Source organism: Apis florea, unplaced genomic scaffold (genome assembly GCF_048593485.1).
Source record: "Apis florea isolate Af1SG1 unplaced genomic scaffold, ASM4859348v1 contig_3802_pilon, whole genome shotgun sequence".
NCBI classification, from domain to species: Eukaryota; Metazoa; Arthropoda; class Insecta; order Hymenoptera; family Apidae; genus Apis; species Apis florea.
In genome coordinates this window covers 2996456-3013055 of record NW_028256863.1, presented here as the reverse complement: position 1 = coordinate 3013055, position 16600 = coordinate 2996456, and the positions used below count along the sequence as shown (strand labels likewise).

Genomic DNA, 16600 nt, shown 5'->3' with positions numbered 1-16600 from the left:
CTTTGTCGATCGGACCGAAGCTCGACGCTGTTAAGTTTTAACGCGGACTTTGACATCGGTACGCGTCGTTAAAGCGATTCCCGAGAGTTGTAGCAACTTTACCGTGAAGAAATTTATTGCTTTATGAGTCTGGCAATGGGGCGTTTACCAGCAATTCTCGTTGGTCAAATTCCCGTCGTTACGACTACTGACCAGGGGGAGGGACAGGGGGCAGAGGGTGTCGCTTCCCGAATACGGGATCGAAAATCTCTCGAAATATCGCGCTTCTTCCACGCGTCGAGAAAAAAAAGAAAGAAAGAAAGAAGGAAGGAAAAGAAAGGCCACGCGTTTTTCCTCTCCTCGCGAAAAACGCGGCTTCTCCTCGAAAGCGGCCTCGCCTCCTCGGAAATCATGCTCGAGAAAGGTTTATCAGGAATCAGCGGCGGACTTTCATCGGAGCGGCGTTATAAGCGGCATTAAGAGAGATAGGTGAAGCGAGAATGATTCACGAGAGACGGAAATAGAACTATGACCGTTTCTCGACCCCGTGTGCTAGCTCCTCTCGTGCTCGCTCATCTCGAGGGGTCGACCGAAAGCCCTGTGAAGAGCCCGTAAGACGACCGCCGGTGTAGTACGAGGCCGGACCACTCCCGCTTTCAAAAATGCACTCGAATTCCCCACACGAATCCCTCGCGCGCACACGCACACATATACACACGCGCACACACACGCGCACACACACACACACACACACGTTATATACCGGCTTCTCCAATTCCTTCGTTCGATTCACAATCCTTATTTTAAATAAATTGAATTTCGTACGATCGATAATTTCCCCTTCCCGACGGTCGGGCATGATTCTGAATCGAAGGAACGACGAATCGGCGAAGTCTCGCCCGTTAACCATTTACACGAGAGAAATTAATGGAGAATCGTGTTTCTTTCCCGCTCGCTAACTCAAGATATGGATAAATTCTCTTCGTTCGCCGAGGACGTGACGCTCGCCCGCTTCTAGCGCATCTAGCGGCACTGTCAAGGTAAATTAACGATTAACAGTCTCACTTGTATGCTAACGCTTAACGATCTTCGCTAACCGTATAAGGAAGAAAACAATTATTGGCCGGTGTACAGTCGTTTCGCCGATCTTTCATAACTCTACTAATCTCTCGTCCAATAATAATACCATCGAATCATCTGGATAGAGCGGCGAAACGCGCGGGGGCGCTTCCGGTGGCGGAAGAACCGGTATTCGGAATATTAAACGTCGCCGTGGCAAATTTATCGGGGACGGGGGCGTTATCGAATCCATCTATCCAGGTAATTCGCGGGTGATCGCCACTTCGACAAAGACTAACCATCGATCTTCCTGACATTGTTGTGCTTGCAGCTTGCACATCGGGACATTCATCGTGTTTTGTTTTGTTGTAGCCTCACCCACACCCCATCCCGATATCCATTCAGGTTCCTACATACGCGTCCTCGTCTTCTCCATTCTCCTCGGGCTCTCCACGTTTCCGCGCGACGTCTCCATTCCCCGACCAAGACCCGACCAAACGTCTCCTCGAGCTTCCGCCACCTTCTTCTTCTTCTTCTTCTTCTTCTTCTTCTTCTTCTTCTTCTTCTTCTTCTTCCTCTTCCTCTTCCTCTTCTTCTTCGTCTCGCCTCGCCGTTCCGACGTTTCCCACCTTCCCGCTTCGTTTCCTTCGTCTTTCCAATCCCCCTCCTCCCCCTCCTCCTCCTTCCCCAGTTCGTCGTTGCCTCGTTTCGAGACTGGAACGAGCATCTGGCCACGCCGTCGATTCACAGAGGTAAGTTCGTAACGCCGCGTCCTCGGTTGTTCACTGGTATTTAGAGAAATTATGCAAGACTATCGGTACTTGGGTTCTAAAGGATGTCACGTTTACGATGTTTATACACGTTCCGGATTTACTCGCCCATTGTTCACGCCTCCTTTCATTTCGCTGAGAAATCTTGAATTATATATCTGCATTTCGTATCCGTTTCCTCGCGTTTTTCTTTTTTTTTTTTTTAGTTTCTTTCTTCGTTCGGTTCAGCCTCCGCTTCACTTTTTGAAAAACGCGTCGATATCGTTATAATTATAGGGAGAATTAATACCGAAATACATCTTTTGGAATTGGATCCACCGGTGGATATCACGGATATTTTTTTTATATTTAACGATATATATAATAACACGAAAGCTAATACGAACACGTGTGATATATCGTCTAGGGAAATCGATTTTATTTTATTTTGCTAAAAACTGCCTCTCGACACGCGCAAAAGAGAACCAAACCGAGTGCATACTCGACGAATTAAAAGAGGGGCGAAATATGAATTGAATTCGACGATCGATAATAATTTAAGTAAAATTATTAATAAATTCGGCTCTACCACGTCAAATATTCAACTTGGCGCGCGGAAATGATGAAATTTCGATGGTTGGAAAAGGGTGCAATTTCCAATTTTGCACAATCTCTCTCGGATCCCCCTCCCTTTCCAGTCCCAAAAATTAATTACTATATCAAAAGGGCGCGCACGAAATATAGATATCGTATTGTATTTTTTTTCTTTTTTTTTTTTTTTTTTTTTCAATCCACGCTAATCGATCGCTAATTCCGCTGTGTACCACGAGAACGGGTTAAAGCGGGATTATACCGATCCTCCAACGTTTCGATCCGATTATTTTTTTTTTTTTTTTTTTTTTTTCTTTCCCCTCTCCTCCATATCATCGATTATTCGTTTCTGCAACTTCGAAAAAGTAATTCGTGGATTAATAAACGCGGGAGCCAATGTAATATGCAGCCAAGTTTCCCTCGAGTCCTTAGATAGCGCGAGTAATAGAAAGAGAGAAAGGGAGAGAGAGAGAGAGAGAGAGAGAGAGAGAGAGAGAGAGAGAGAGCGCGCGCAGAGGAATGGTCGTTTTGCGAGAAGGAAACGCCTGCGAAAAAGGGGGAGAGGGGAGGAGAAACGCAGCGAAAAGAGTGCCCAGGGATATGAGCTCCGCGATATCTCCGCCAGAGCTCTTTGCTAACTCGCGGCAACCTTTACATCGAGGGAAAAAGCTGGTACGAAAAAAAAGAAAAAAAAAAAAAAAAAAGAAGAAGAAAAAAAAGAACGCGAGCTCTCGAAACGCGGCGAGCTCGAACGCTTCGCGAAAAAAGGGAGGGAGAGAGGAAATGAAAGGAAATAAAGAAAAATAGGGAGAACGAGAAAGAGAGAGAGAGAGAGAGAGATTTGCAACGATCGTCCGTCCAAAGAAATCGCTGTTAAATTTTCTCCATGTTTAAAAATGAGCTCGAAAAGGTTTACTTTGCGCATTTATTCAATCAGAATAATTTAATCCGTTAAAATCGTAGCGGAACTCACTTAGCCCGGAAATTGTATTTCGCTTGTAAGATAAAAGAGAATCGAAAATGCACGGGATGAACGAGATGATAAGGATAATCGCGGGGATGGCTTCGCGAACGAAGCTTTTCTAGTAAACCAATGCGCCGGATACGCAAAATATCGAAAGTTCGTGATCGAGATTTACGTGGAGAGAGAGGACATTACGTGTGCAAGGACTTGGCGTCCTCCATAATGGACTTGCAAACTATTCGACGCGGCCAACCGTTTCAAAAGCGATTCTCCCTCCCCCCTCGAGCGTAGAGGCAACATACTTTCGAATCGCGAGATAAGCGCGCGTATCATCTTGCAGAGCAAGATGTTTCTCGCGGAGAGACTCGTTAATCGCGGAACTTTCGCTCAAGAGAATAAGGGAAGAATAAATAACGTTTAAATAACGGGCAAAGAGATCGGCGACAATTAAAATTGGTCGGCGCGGAGAGAGGGGGAGGGGGGGGGGGATAGAAAGAGAGAGACTTTGCCGGGGAAATTTGTTAATGGTGGATAAAGGCACGTTTCACGCCTCGGCCATTCTGTGTGACGATCGAAATCAATTACGGGAACAAATTGTAACGAGCGTCCTTCGTAGCGAACGCGAGATAAAAATTAAATTTCCCATTTTCATTTGGTGGCCGCGAGCACGTTGGCGAACGCGAGCGGCAATTATTTTTTAATCGCCGCCCGGGTGTAATCGCGTATTAATACGCGAACGCGGACCCCTCCCGATAATTGCGCGGGAACACAACGGGTAAACCGTTGAAATGGTTTCGTTGGAAACCGGCGGCAAGAACGAAAACGTGGCCGACTTTAACGCGCGTAGATAAATCTAATGGTCCATGGTAATTAGAAACAAAGACCATTATCGGCCCTCCCCAGGCAGGCAAAAACAAATTTGCCGGTCGTATCTATTACCGATTCCGCTTGTAACGTGGACCACTGTTAACGCGAATCCTCCCCCACGTAATAACCGAATATGTATACACTCGATCGAAATCTAGCCATATCTATCCCTATTAGTCCGCCTATGTATCCATTAAACTCTATCTCTCGTTTCACTTCACTTATACACACGTGTATATATATATATATATCTTGGGGGAAAGGGAGAATTGGAAAAGGATCCAAGCGACGGTCAAAGTCTTTACGATATGCATTGTAGAGAATCCTTGGAAACCTTGGAAGTAGTAATTGTTACTCAACTCTAAAGATTGAACGGAAGCTCGGGATCCAGCCATACCGGTTGTTCCGGCTTAATCATTCGCTTACTTAGAGTCCAGAGTTATCTTCCTCCCAACTTTCCATCGTTAGACGTTAGTTCCCCGAGCAAGTTAGCGACCCTTGATGCCCCTAGATAAACTTAATAGAGGCGGACTAATTAGGCCGGAAAGTAGAGGCGGGCGAGATGGAATCAGAATCACCATCGGCCCGCTTCTCGCGGGTAACACCAATAATTTCTACGCCCAATTCCTGCCGCAGGAGAGCCCCAGAAGATGAAGCGATTCGCCGACCAACGTCATCCACGCGCATCCCGCATCCTGGATCGTCGTCGATACCGCCTCGACACCGTCGACTAGCCTGCTCGAATTCACCGCGGGGAGCGTACTTTTCCGGTTGACCGTCCCGGAAGTCCTTCCGACACTTGAACGAAGCTACGTCCTCTCGAGCGACCGCCAGCGTCGATATCCTCCTCTTGATCGTACCGAACGGGGTAAGAATCCTTCTTTTCTCTCTCTCTCTCTCTCTATCTTCTTCCTTGTAACCGATCGAAGCCTCTCGATGGTAATCGGTTTAACAGAGAGGAGAATTAGACTTTCGTTGGATCGATTCCATTAGGTACTTTAAGCTGCTTGTTTGTCGAGGAGAAATAGAGAGAGAGAGAGAGAGAGAGAGAGAGAGAGAGGGTTGTTATATCGAACATCCACGAGAGATGAACAGTGTCGAGATAAAGATGAATCTACGCGGGGAGAGGGATACGAAATAGGGTGGACGAAGGGAGAAGGACCGTTCTTTCATAAGCACAAAGGGGAAAGGTGAGAGAATAACAATCGTGTCGCGAGAAGAGAAGAAAATTTCGAATGCAAGAACAAGAGGATGACTTCCGTTTCGTTCGGAGGGTTTGCGGGAGGATGAATGAATCCGTTGATTCACGTAGTTTCGTTTTAACCGTTGAATATTTGATTGACCCGCAGACGTGGCAAGATCACCTTAACCCTTTCTCCGCCGCGCCAAAAATGTGCACGGTGCTCGAAAAAGATCGCCAGCGTTTACTCCTCACTAAAGTAATCCAAATTGCTTTGGCGGTATTTATTGAAAAAAACAAAATCTTTCTCTGCGTTTCGAGAAAAAGATACTCGATGCGCAAATAACTCCAATCGCTCGTCATATGTGCTATATGCGCTATTTTATGCAGAGCAATTTATAGTCGTAATATGCCCGTAGAATACCTCAGTGACATCTTGTGCAGAGCGATTGTAGTTGCCCGTAGAGTATCTCAGTGACATCTTGTGCAGAGCGATTGTAGTTGCCCATAATATCTCAATGGCATCTTGTGCAGAGCGATTATAATTACCCATAATATCTCAATGGCTTTTTGTGCAGAGCGACTATAATCACCCGTAGAGCACCTCAGTGACATCTTGTGCAGAGCGATTGTAGTTGTCCATAGAGTATCTCAATAGCATAGTCGCATAATATCTCAGTGCCTTCTTATGCAGAGCAGCTATAGTCGCCCGTGGTATTTCAGTGGCATCTTGTTCAAAGCGACTTTATAGTCACCGATAATAGCGAAAAGGTTAAAACCGCTAACACAGCTTAATTTCTTTCTAACCTTCGGTTTACTCTCTCGGTGGAAAACCTCTCTTCAAATCGAAACCGGAGAATATCGCCAACTTCTCTCGTCTCGCGACTCCTCGCCCTCTCATCCCTCCCCCTCCGACCTTTTAATCGATCGAAACTTCTTTTTTCTCGTTTCAGAACATCGTCGAGTGGCTCGACATCGTACGAGAGCAAACGCGAAGAACGAAAGGAGGGATCTCGGAAGAGAGTGACCATGGAATGGAAACATCATTTGTTCACGGGTGGAAAAAAAAGAAAAGAAAAAAAGGAATCGCAGTTGGATTCGACGTTCGGGGGAAAAAAAAAAAAAAAAAAACAACAACGATGAGATAGAAATCTCTGGCCGTCTCTTTTCCTCCTCCAACCCCTCTCTTTCGCAATCCCGAAAACGCGAGAAACGTGATAAACGTTGGCCGCGCGAACTAGCGCCACCGACAAAACTATCGTGGCCAAATCAAATTTAAGTCCCATGAGTGTAAACTGCATTTACGGAGATATGTTTTTTCAGGCAGTGCTCGCGCGGTCTGTTCCAACAAGTTTAATTTTCTCTCCCGGGATCCCCCATCCCGCTCGTCAATCATTTACGCGTATCGAAAATTAAAACTTGAAATTCGCAACGCGGAAATCGCAAAAGTATCGATTTTTCCTCTCGCGTCCGTTTCCATTCCCATCGAAGAGGGGAGGGGGAGGGGGCGTCGTCTTCCGACGTTTTTACGCGTCAGAAGCATCTTTCTTGAAAGCGAATCCATAATTTTCCTTTCCTTTTCTCGTCGTCGTCGGTGGGGAGATTTATATACCGCGAGGTAAAAAGGTGGAGAGTGAGAGAGAGAATTGGGGAGGGGAGGAGGAGAGCAGGGAAGGCGTCGTAAACCTTATCCGCGAGCACGTGCGAGCATCGTTAGAACACCACGTGGACGCGACGATTTCGTTTTACGGGATTGCAGGGAGAAGGGCAGGACACGGCCGATCCCACGGATTTCCGGGATCAACGAGTCTTTCCACGAGGCGACTAACAGTCTTCGAGGCAGGGGCGTAATTGACGCGGTTAAGTTCAAGAAATTTCGAAAAACTTTAACTCCTCGTCGGATTTGTTTGTTCAACGTACAGAAATCTGTCTAGAAATTTTCTTCCAACATCTCTGCAAGATTAAATCGATAATGAAGCTCGTCGCGAGGCGATTAATTGTTTAACGGCGGGAACAACTGCCTCGAGGAACGACCAACGTGTTCCAAATCAATCGTGAAAAAGACGCTCCTCGATTTTCGAGCGACAGTTCGTCGAAAATCGCGTACGTTCAGACGCGTCCAGGACGCCCTTGTACAAAGTATTCCTTCTATTCCCTTCGAGCAGCGTGTGTGTGTGTGTGTGTGTATGCGCGCGTCCAAGTGCGGCGCCGATCGATCGAGACGTCGAACTCCAGATCCATACGTTCTGTTCTATATATACGTAGACGGGGTTTTTTAAGGAAAAATCGTGGGTGGGAAATTGGTGGGAGGGAGTCGTTTGCGGCTCCACTTTCGGTCTCTCCGCGACGAGGGTGGTGGTTGCGTTATTACCGGGCCAAGGCTGAAGAAATCAGGCGGCAGTTTAATTAACGGAGCGTTCGCGGCAAGCATCGCCTTAAGAATTGTTACGGCCTCGACATCGAGGCGAGTAATTGCATTTTCGGTGCACCGTCGTCGAATCGTAATATCGGCCTCGATTGGCCTCGGGAATGGGCAACGAGGGTGGAGAACACCCTCGCGCGTTGATAATAAAGGCGAACGGGACGACAACGATGGCCGAGTTACTCGTTAAGAAGAAGAAGAAGAAGAGCAAGAAGTAGAAGAAGGGGGCCAAAACGGGGCTGTAAAACGTTTCTCCAGACTGTTTCTGCAATAAAAAAACATTTATGTTAAAATTGGCCGAAAACTCGGACTTAAATTATCTTTCGCGTCTCTATCGATCGGGGAACACACGCACGCTTAATTTTTACATTTTTTAGAACTATTAAAGGATTACGTATAAATAGTTGTCGAACGAACGAGCGAACAGTGTTCCAGCGTTCTTCCGCGAGAGAAGAGGAAACTACTTTTGCCATTTCTAGCAATATATCAAAAAAGAAAAAAAAAGAAAAAAAAAAAAAACTTTGCGAAGAGAAGAAAATCGTGGCAGCGTATGATGTCCGTGCAAGCTTACTAGTGCCGCCGTGCTTTTTCGTTACAAATTCATTTCGTCGCTCGTACCTATCGAACGATTTATATGAAAGTCATCGTAAGTCATCGATGGCGCGCCGTTCCGTTCTCTAATGCCATCCCCAAACTAATTATTCCTTATTTCGAATATTTTAACCACGATGTATGGTGTATACTATGATTGAAAAATCCTAATTTCTTTTCGATCGATCGTTATACTAAAATAGAGAGGAAAAAAAAAAAAATAAAAGAGAATAAACGTAACGTAATATTAAAGTTACTCGGCGTAATCGACATTGGAACGGAACGACGGGTCTAATCATAGCGAACACAAAAGAAAAATGTATTTTATGATATTTTACGCATAAAACGATCGTAAATTGAAATATAGCGATTAGTCCAAGAAAATAAATAACTTAAGTAGAGGTGTATAAAAAAGAAGGCGAGATGTGCATAGCGTCGCGCAATATTCACTGAGGGCTGAGAAGTGAACGCGTCGATTTTGTCGAGCGAATGAAACAGGGCCGCGGAACGGTGATCGCGTGCGAACGATTGTACCAATCACGTTCATAGTTAATTATCTATAGAGGATCGTCGATCATTAACGTCAGCCCCGTAACGAGATCATCCTGTGCCAGGATCGCATCATCGAACTATGGAAAATGCGACCAATCTATTTCCGGAAAGTTTGATTTTTCCCTTTTATACGAAGTCGAAGGAAAATCGGCTTAACGATCCGCGGGAATCAACCCTCTCACTCAGATAACATTAAGCGCTACTGTAAAATATTGTATATTGTTTCACGTTATTTATTTTTCAATGTTTTTTCTAGGAGACGCGTTTTTACGATACTCAAGAGAAATTATCGCGTAATGTTACATAGAAACATGAAACTCGTTCTGATCCGCGGTGCTGTGCCTACTTTTTCGTCACGAAACGGACCTGTCAGTTTCCCAGTATCTTCTAGTATTTACGAGACGAGCGTTATAAATTATAGAAAGGGCAAATTACGATTTAGAAGATGATAAAAGAATTTTTGATCATTGTTCAGATTTTTACAGTCACAGCGGATCAGCCGGATTAGAGTAATGAAATTTATAAAATTTCAACGTATTTCCAGCAGCTTTTGCAATGTGTTAAAACTAACCAGAGAAACCGAAGCAAATCTAGTCTAGGCGAGATTTAAGAGAGTAAGAGCTTGCGCGTTAAAGATTATTACGAACGTGCCGTCCGCCCTCAAAATGATCGGACGTGATCATAAGTGTGAAGCGCGCGAACGCAAGCTTGCCTTGTTCTCGAAAGTTAAGTAATGTTAGTTTTTTGAAAATGGGGGCCGATCAAACGATTCGTTTCGTTCGTCGACTCGTGACAGGAAACGATTACGTTCCGCTATTGTCTAATAGCGAGCGAAGTGCACTATGGATCGTATGGCTAATTCTAGCAGCACGAAATACTAACGAGTTAATAGCAAAATTGTTGTAAGGGAAAAACGAACGCTGCAGATATTAACGAAGCATAAGCCGCTGTTGATGTTTCCTAACATGATCTTCGATTTCGATCGAAGAGATCGGTTACAATAGGTACCGAGAATGTTATGACCAAATACCAATTATTTGACATCGCGAAATAAAATTAAAAAAAAAAAACCCGAGAAGAAAAAATTTACTTAAGACACGAGATTTATATTGAATTTCATTTAAAGACAAAATGATTCAAATCCGCCGCAATTATACCTAACGAGATATGCCTAGTCAACGTGTACGTGCTCCTAAGGTATTTTCATTCCGCATTTATCCATTTCGAGATTTTGTTCCGATATTCGTGTAACATTATTTAATGATAAATTACGATATTAAAAAAAAAAAAAGAAAAAAAAAGAAAAAAAGAAAAAAAAAACAGAATGAATTCGATAAATTTGGAGCATTCGTACACTTAAAAATATTTATGTAATGCTAACGATGTTACTTGCGATTTGGTATATGACGAACGTCAAACACGAAAAATATTTTATTCTAGTCGTATCTTTCATGCTTTGCCAAGTAAAATAATATAATTCCTGTGTTAAGTGTAATAGTCAATTATGTTTTAATAAAATCTGCCAAGATTCTTGTCAATACTTTTCTTTCCCTAATCACGTAAGTAAATTATTAAATGAATAAATATAAATAATATAATCATAAAAGTATATGACTAGGAAATTAGGATTCTCTGAGGAGAATTGGAAAATCCTACAAATCCAAGTGAACGTGCTTATAAAATTATCACAATTATGTCAAAATATATATTCGTATAAAAAAACTCTTCGTAGATAATATTGATACATATGCATGTTCGAACAAATATTCAAATTCTTAAAAAGGACATGATTGCTTATAAGTTATAATTATTTGTATAAAATAAGAAATTTAAATAACAGTCTTAATATTAGTTATAGCTAAAAAGATAAAATGAACATATGCTTCATATATACATATCAATTATCAAGAAAAAATATATAATACCTAAACATTCTTATAGCTAACTATGGTATCCATTTTGTGGAGAGAAGTTGAAAATGATCTTAACTGTACTTCTTGACTGTTCGCGATAAATACTGGTTGTGTTTCATCCCATTCTTTAGGAATACCACAGTCAGGTACGGTATAAGTCAAAATATCAAATGAGCATAAACAATCTAATAATGGAAGAAAACTTACAGTACCTGAAATACGAAAGAACCAACAAGACGGATTGTAATATTTTATTAATGTAGAAACGTTTTAATAAAAAATCTTAAATTTGAATTGAATGCGATAAATTACCTGTGATCTGACGTATGACTTCACGAATCTCCTTTTGTATAGTTTTTACATCCTTTGTACCCACTTCCGGAAAACTATTGTTCGTATTGTCATTACTACCATTAGAAGTCTGACCTTCGTAATCTACTTTGAAATCCCATTTCTCTAAAACTTCTTTGGTATTTACATTTGTTATAACAAGTGTTATCTTTTGTACTTTTCGTTGAATAAGCCATTCTTGAATCTGACCAAGAACAGTATTTAAAAATCCTTTGATCTTTTCATCCGTCGACATCAAAACGAACAAACCAAAATGTTCAGCATGTTCAAACGTTTCTGGCGGATAAATACCTCTTTGGTATAAAATGCTGTTTACTCCATAAACTGCAACAAAAAAACATATATAAAAAATATAATATAGTATAATAATGATGCATTCAATAAAATTCTAGGTAGTGTTCGACAAAAATATTTTAAAAGAATATACGATATAAAAAATACGATCAACTTACGAAGATATTCTTTAACCAACTCTGCTGAACCTTTCAACGTAATACACTTTGTTTTTTGCTGAGTTTCTGTCATAATTTTTAGAAAGATCTAACACAAAATACAATGAAATAACCTAAATTTCTGTTCAAAATGTAACAGTTTTACAGATTACGAGAAAGGCGGTTTATCATTTGAAAATATCCAATGCACTACCTACTGACCGATATTTCACCAATCACAAAATAGAGGAACGTTCATAAAATAAACCATGATTTGACGCACAATTTTAAAAACAATATCGATTACAGAAAAAATGTAACATAATTAAAGGAAATCAATTCAATTCACTTTCGAAATATAGATAATTGTAAATAAATTATAAATATTTAACTATTTTAATTAATGTACCAAAATTAAATTAAACTTATCACCAATCGAGAATTACGTCATATCATATGTGTTCCACAACTAACATGTTACCATACAGGAATAACGCCATCTTCGATCAACGTAATTCGCGTTCGATTGTAGCGCCATACATATAAGAATGGAGAACGTGTGTGATTATCGTGCATCCAATTGCGGTTAACTTTCAAGCTCTTTTCACGCGTCCATCATGGCATCCACTGAAGAACTGAGTGTCTCTGCTCTTGTATACGATTATTTATTGAAAAAAGACGCGTCACTGGCAAAGGTTTTTCAAAAGAAAACGAAAGCGGTAAGGTTATAAGAAACTTTTATATATATATATACAGTAGTTGATCGATTTTCAAGATGTTAATATCCATGCGGTACCAGAAGTACCGCCATTTAGCCGTACCACGTGGGCAGTTATATTCGTTATTTTATATTTCAAATTTATATTAAAATAAAATTGTCTATATATTCTCTTTATCTTCTAGATAAATGCTATTTAATACTTTTAAACATATGTTCCTTATGCGAAATATCATGGATAATAATTAATTTAATTGTAAAAGTAATACGACCTTCATTCACGATCATTTATTTTCTTTTTAGCCCACATTGCCAAAAGGTGCACCAACAATTCTAGATGTATACCAACATTATCAAAAAACATCTCAGAAAAAATTAAATGTAAAAGCACAAGCTAAAGACAGCAGTTCAGATACAAGTTCAGAAAGTGAGGAAGAAACACCAAAAAAAATTTCTCAAATAAATGGTAAAACTACAGTTAATGCTGTAATAAATAATAAAAAAAATGAGTCTTCTTCAGAAGATACCTCCAGCGAAAGTGAAAAAGCACTTAAAGTAGTTACAAAAGCTAAAACTGCTGTTAAAACATCTAAAGCATCACCTGTAAAGAAAAAAGAAAGTTCAGATGAAAGTTCTTCAGAAGAGGAAGAAGAGACACCAAAAACACAACCTAAAGCAATATCAACACCTAAAGTATCTAAAGAGCAAAAATCTTCAGATGATTCTGATTCAGAAAGTGAAGAAGAATCTAAAACAAACATAACCGCAAAAACAAATACAATTGTAACATCTAAGGCAAAGGTTGGAACCGATAAAAAGGAATCTTCAACTGAAGATAGTAGTGAAAGTGAAGATGAAAGTCCAGTTAAGCCAGTATTAAAGAAAGCAACAACGCCTATTCCATCAACAAAAACAAACACAGCAAAAAAAGAAGAATCTTCCAGTGATGATTCTGATGATTCGTCAGAAGAAGAAAATGCTAAACCACAGTTACCAATCAAAGCTAAACCAATTATAAAATCTGCCAATATTACTAAACCACAGGAATCGTCAAGTGATGATACTGATGATTCATCAGAGGAAACAACTGTAGTAAAGACATCAGGTACTATTTCTAAATCTAATCAAGAAAAGAAAAAACAAGAAAAAAATGTTCAGCAAAAGAAAGAAGCAGTAAAAGTTGGAAAACAAAATAAAGGTTTAACTACTAAATCAACAGTAACAGTGACTAAAGAAGAATCATCATCTAGTGAAGAAAGTAGTGAAGAGGAAGCTAAAAAAACTAACATTCTTCAACCAACATCAGTTGCCACTAAAAAGATTCCATCTAAAAAAGAAGAGTCTTCTAGTGAAGATAGTAGTGAAGAAGAACCACAAGTTAAAAAGGTCCAACCAGTAGCACCATTTTCATTCATCACAAAAAATGTTCCAGTTAAGAAGGAAGAGTCTTCTAGTGAAGATAGCAGTGAAGAAGAACCACCAGCCAAAAAAGTTGCTGCTTCAGTAGCACCGGTAACACCAAAAAAAGTGCCTGTTAAGAATGAAGAATCTTCTTCTAGTGAAGATAGCAGTGAAGAAGAAGAACCATCAACCAAAAAACCTGTTTCTGCCAAAGTAACATCAGCTAATACCGTAGTTAAGAAAACAGAATCTTCTAGTGAAGATTCTGACGATTCTGATGAAAATGAAAAATCAATTACAAAATCAGTAGGAAAGAAAGATGAGTCTAGTTCTGAAGATTCATCTGAATCTGAAGATGAAAAACCAGTCAAAACACCAGTACCTACAAAAACAGTTACAAAAACTGATACTAAAAAGGAATCATCCAGTGAAGATTCCGATTCAGATTCATCAGAAGAAGAAAAACCAAAAACAATGCCTATTATTTCGAAATCAAAAACAACAGAAATTAAACAAGATACAGGAGAAAAATCACAAAAAACACCTAAAGCTGAGAAAAGGAAACATAAAGAAATAGAACAAGAGAAAGATGATGAGGATGCAGGAAAACCTCCAGCAAAAGCTCAGAAAAATAATTATAGTAATTTTGTAAAGGCAAACAATAGTTTTAATAATGATAAGGTAATTATATCATATTTAATATATTTGTTTAAAAAAAAATTTTTTTTTATTTATGAAATTGTATGTTTAGCAACCAAAAAATACTCCATTTCGTCGTGTAAAGGATGATGAGGTAGAATTGGATCCCAAATTGGCTAACAATTCTTTTGAGGCAAAGGTAAATGCTTGGAAACATCTGAAAAGCACAGATCACTCGCCGTTTTATATAAAGCTTGAGACCATGTTTCCGTGCATTCACCAACTCCTTTTTTAATTTTCCTATTTTTTCTTTTTTTTTTTTCATAGAAATTTTAAAAAGAAAGAGATAAAAATAATTGAAAAAATGTTTATGAATATGTATAGAAAACGGCGATTGACCTGAGTTTCTCTTTTGTTTTAGGAGGACAATCAGGAAGAGGGTGGTTTTAAGAAACATGGTGGAAGGGGTGGATTTGGTGGAGGCAGAGGCGGTTTCGGTCGTGGTGGATTTAAGGGAGGTCGTGGCGGTGATAAGGACAGGGGTGGGCGCGGTGATAGGGGAGGTAGAGGTGGTTTTAAAGGTGGTCGAGGAAATTTTAAAGGTGGTTTCGATAACAGAAGATCATGGGGTGGGAATGATAGGGGGAATGATAACGAAGGAGGCAAGTCCGACGGATTTAGAAAATCATGGGGTAATAATGAAAGAGGTGGTCGCGGTGGATTTAGAGGGGGTAAAGGCAATTTTGACAGAAAAAGATCATTCGATAGTACACCGGTACAAAATAAAAAAATAACGTTTGACGATTGATGATGATAAAGATATATATAAAGGTGAGGGGTAGTTAGCTCAGACTAATCAAGTATCGAAGTAAATGTTATTATAATAAATAAAAATATAATTTTTTTCTTTTTTTCAACAGAAAGGTGCTCGTGGTTCTTGGGGAGAAAAAGCGAATCAAGACCTCAAATACACGAGAGGAAAGTCATTTCGTCATGAAAAGACGAAGAAAAAACGTGGTAGCTACCGCGGCGGTCAAATAGATACTAGCGTCAATTCTATTAAGTTTGACGATTGAATAAACATTATATTGTAAAATATAAATGAAATGTTTTAACAGTAGTAACTCGTATATTTAGTTAAGTGAACAGATAGAAGAATATTAGGACTGTTTTAAGTTTTCCTTAATAAGACACTTTGTTAATATCTTTGAGAGCACACATTAACGCTATGTTACAATCATAGAATATAAATTTTATTCATTTTATTATTACATAAGTTATTTTCACGTAGTTCTTTTTTAATAATTAGTATCTATAAGACTGCAAATTAAATATATTTGACGAAAATCTCTACCACTTATTTTAATATGAGGAGTATAATTTATGAAAGATACTTCGATACTGACTTTTGAATTAAAAATTAATGAATTAATGTTGTCTATTGCAATATGTAACATATTTCATAAATTATCCTTCCTAGAATTTATAGGAAATTTGATAGATATCATTTAATAATTTACCAATTAAAACTTGTAAAAGATGTTGCTTAAAAGAATCCTAGCTTTACTTATCGTCAAGTGTATCGGGGGAGAAAATTTTCTGAAGATACATTCTTAACGGTGTTCAGTTTTCAATAGAAATGTGTTTTGACATTGCTTTTTTATAATTAATAATAAGAACTTACGATAATGTCAAATTGTTCACAATCACAATGAATTCTGGTCAAAAATTCAAATTATAAAATACAATTTGCAAACTAATGTTTATATGTGTAACAGTTAATATTCAAAGAAATTTTATAATTAATTTATACGCAAACAATTCGATCTAATTGGCAATCAGATTAAATAAAAAAAACAGTATCAACACAATTTTGGGTATTTGTTGAATTCTTATCATTGTTCGTTTAAAAACACGTATACCTTGTCATACATTATCACGAAATAATTATAAAAACAATTCATCATTGTTATATTATTATTTTAATCTTGATATCTCCGTAAATATTATGTTAATATTTCTTATAATTCATAAATGATTATAATCTTTTTATATAAAAAATAATAATTCCGATGAAGATGCAAACATTAGATAGAAACTTTTTGATGAAATATAAAAGAAAAAGAGGGGCGTTCTTAGTTACCCTTTTTCTCTTCAAACTTTTTCTTCAATAAAAGAAAAAAAAGTTTCGAG

At 39.2% G+C, this 16600-nt stretch overlaps 2 protein-coding genes across 7 annotated transcripts; one reads left to right on the top strand and one right to left on the bottom strand.

Moving 5' to 3' along the window:
• Positions 1-7756: 7756 nt before the first annotated feature.
• mad2 (mitotic arrest deficient 2) lies at positions 7757-12191 on the bottom strand. Of its 3 annotated transcripts, none has more exons than XM_086916285.1 (3): positions 11671-12191; positions 11180-11542; positions 7757-8076 (listed from the first exon to the last, which is right to left on the bottom strand). In XM_086916285.1, exons 1-3 carry the CDS (start codon positions 11741-11743, stop codon positions 7991-7993), a joined length of 522 nt encoding a protein of 173 aa, XP_086772411.1. In that variant the 5' UTR covers positions 11744-12191; the 3' UTR covers positions 7757-7990. The 3 variants fall into 3 exon arrangements, with proteins under 3 accessions (XP_086772411.1, XP_003697314.1, XP_086772410.1); XM_003697266.4 differs by lacking the exon at positions 7757-8076 and adding an exon at positions 10646-11079; XM_086916284.1 differs by lacking the exon at positions 7757-8076 and adding an exon at positions 10646-10992.
• Positions 12190-16492, top strand: Nopp140 (nucleolar and coiled-body phosphoprotein 1). Of its 4 annotated transcripts, none has more exons than XM_003697264.4 (5): positions 12195-12368; positions 12671-14449; positions 14520-14606; positions 14829-15238; positions 15328-16492. In XM_003697264.4, exons 1-4 carry the CDS (start codon positions 12267-12269, stop codon positions 15213-15215), a joined length of 2355 nt encoding a protein of 784 aa, XP_003697312.1. In that variant the 5' UTR covers positions 12195-12266; the 3' UTR covers positions 15216-15238; positions 15328-16492. The 4 variants fall into 4 exon arrangements, with proteins under 4 accessions (XP_012347003.1, XP_012347004.1, XP_003697312.1 ...); XM_086916282.1 differs by having other exon boundaries at positions 12222-12368; positions 14520-14561; XM_012491549.3 differs by lacking the exon at positions 14520-14606 and having other exon boundaries at positions 12190-12368.
• Positions 16493-16600: the final 108 nt, after the last annotated feature.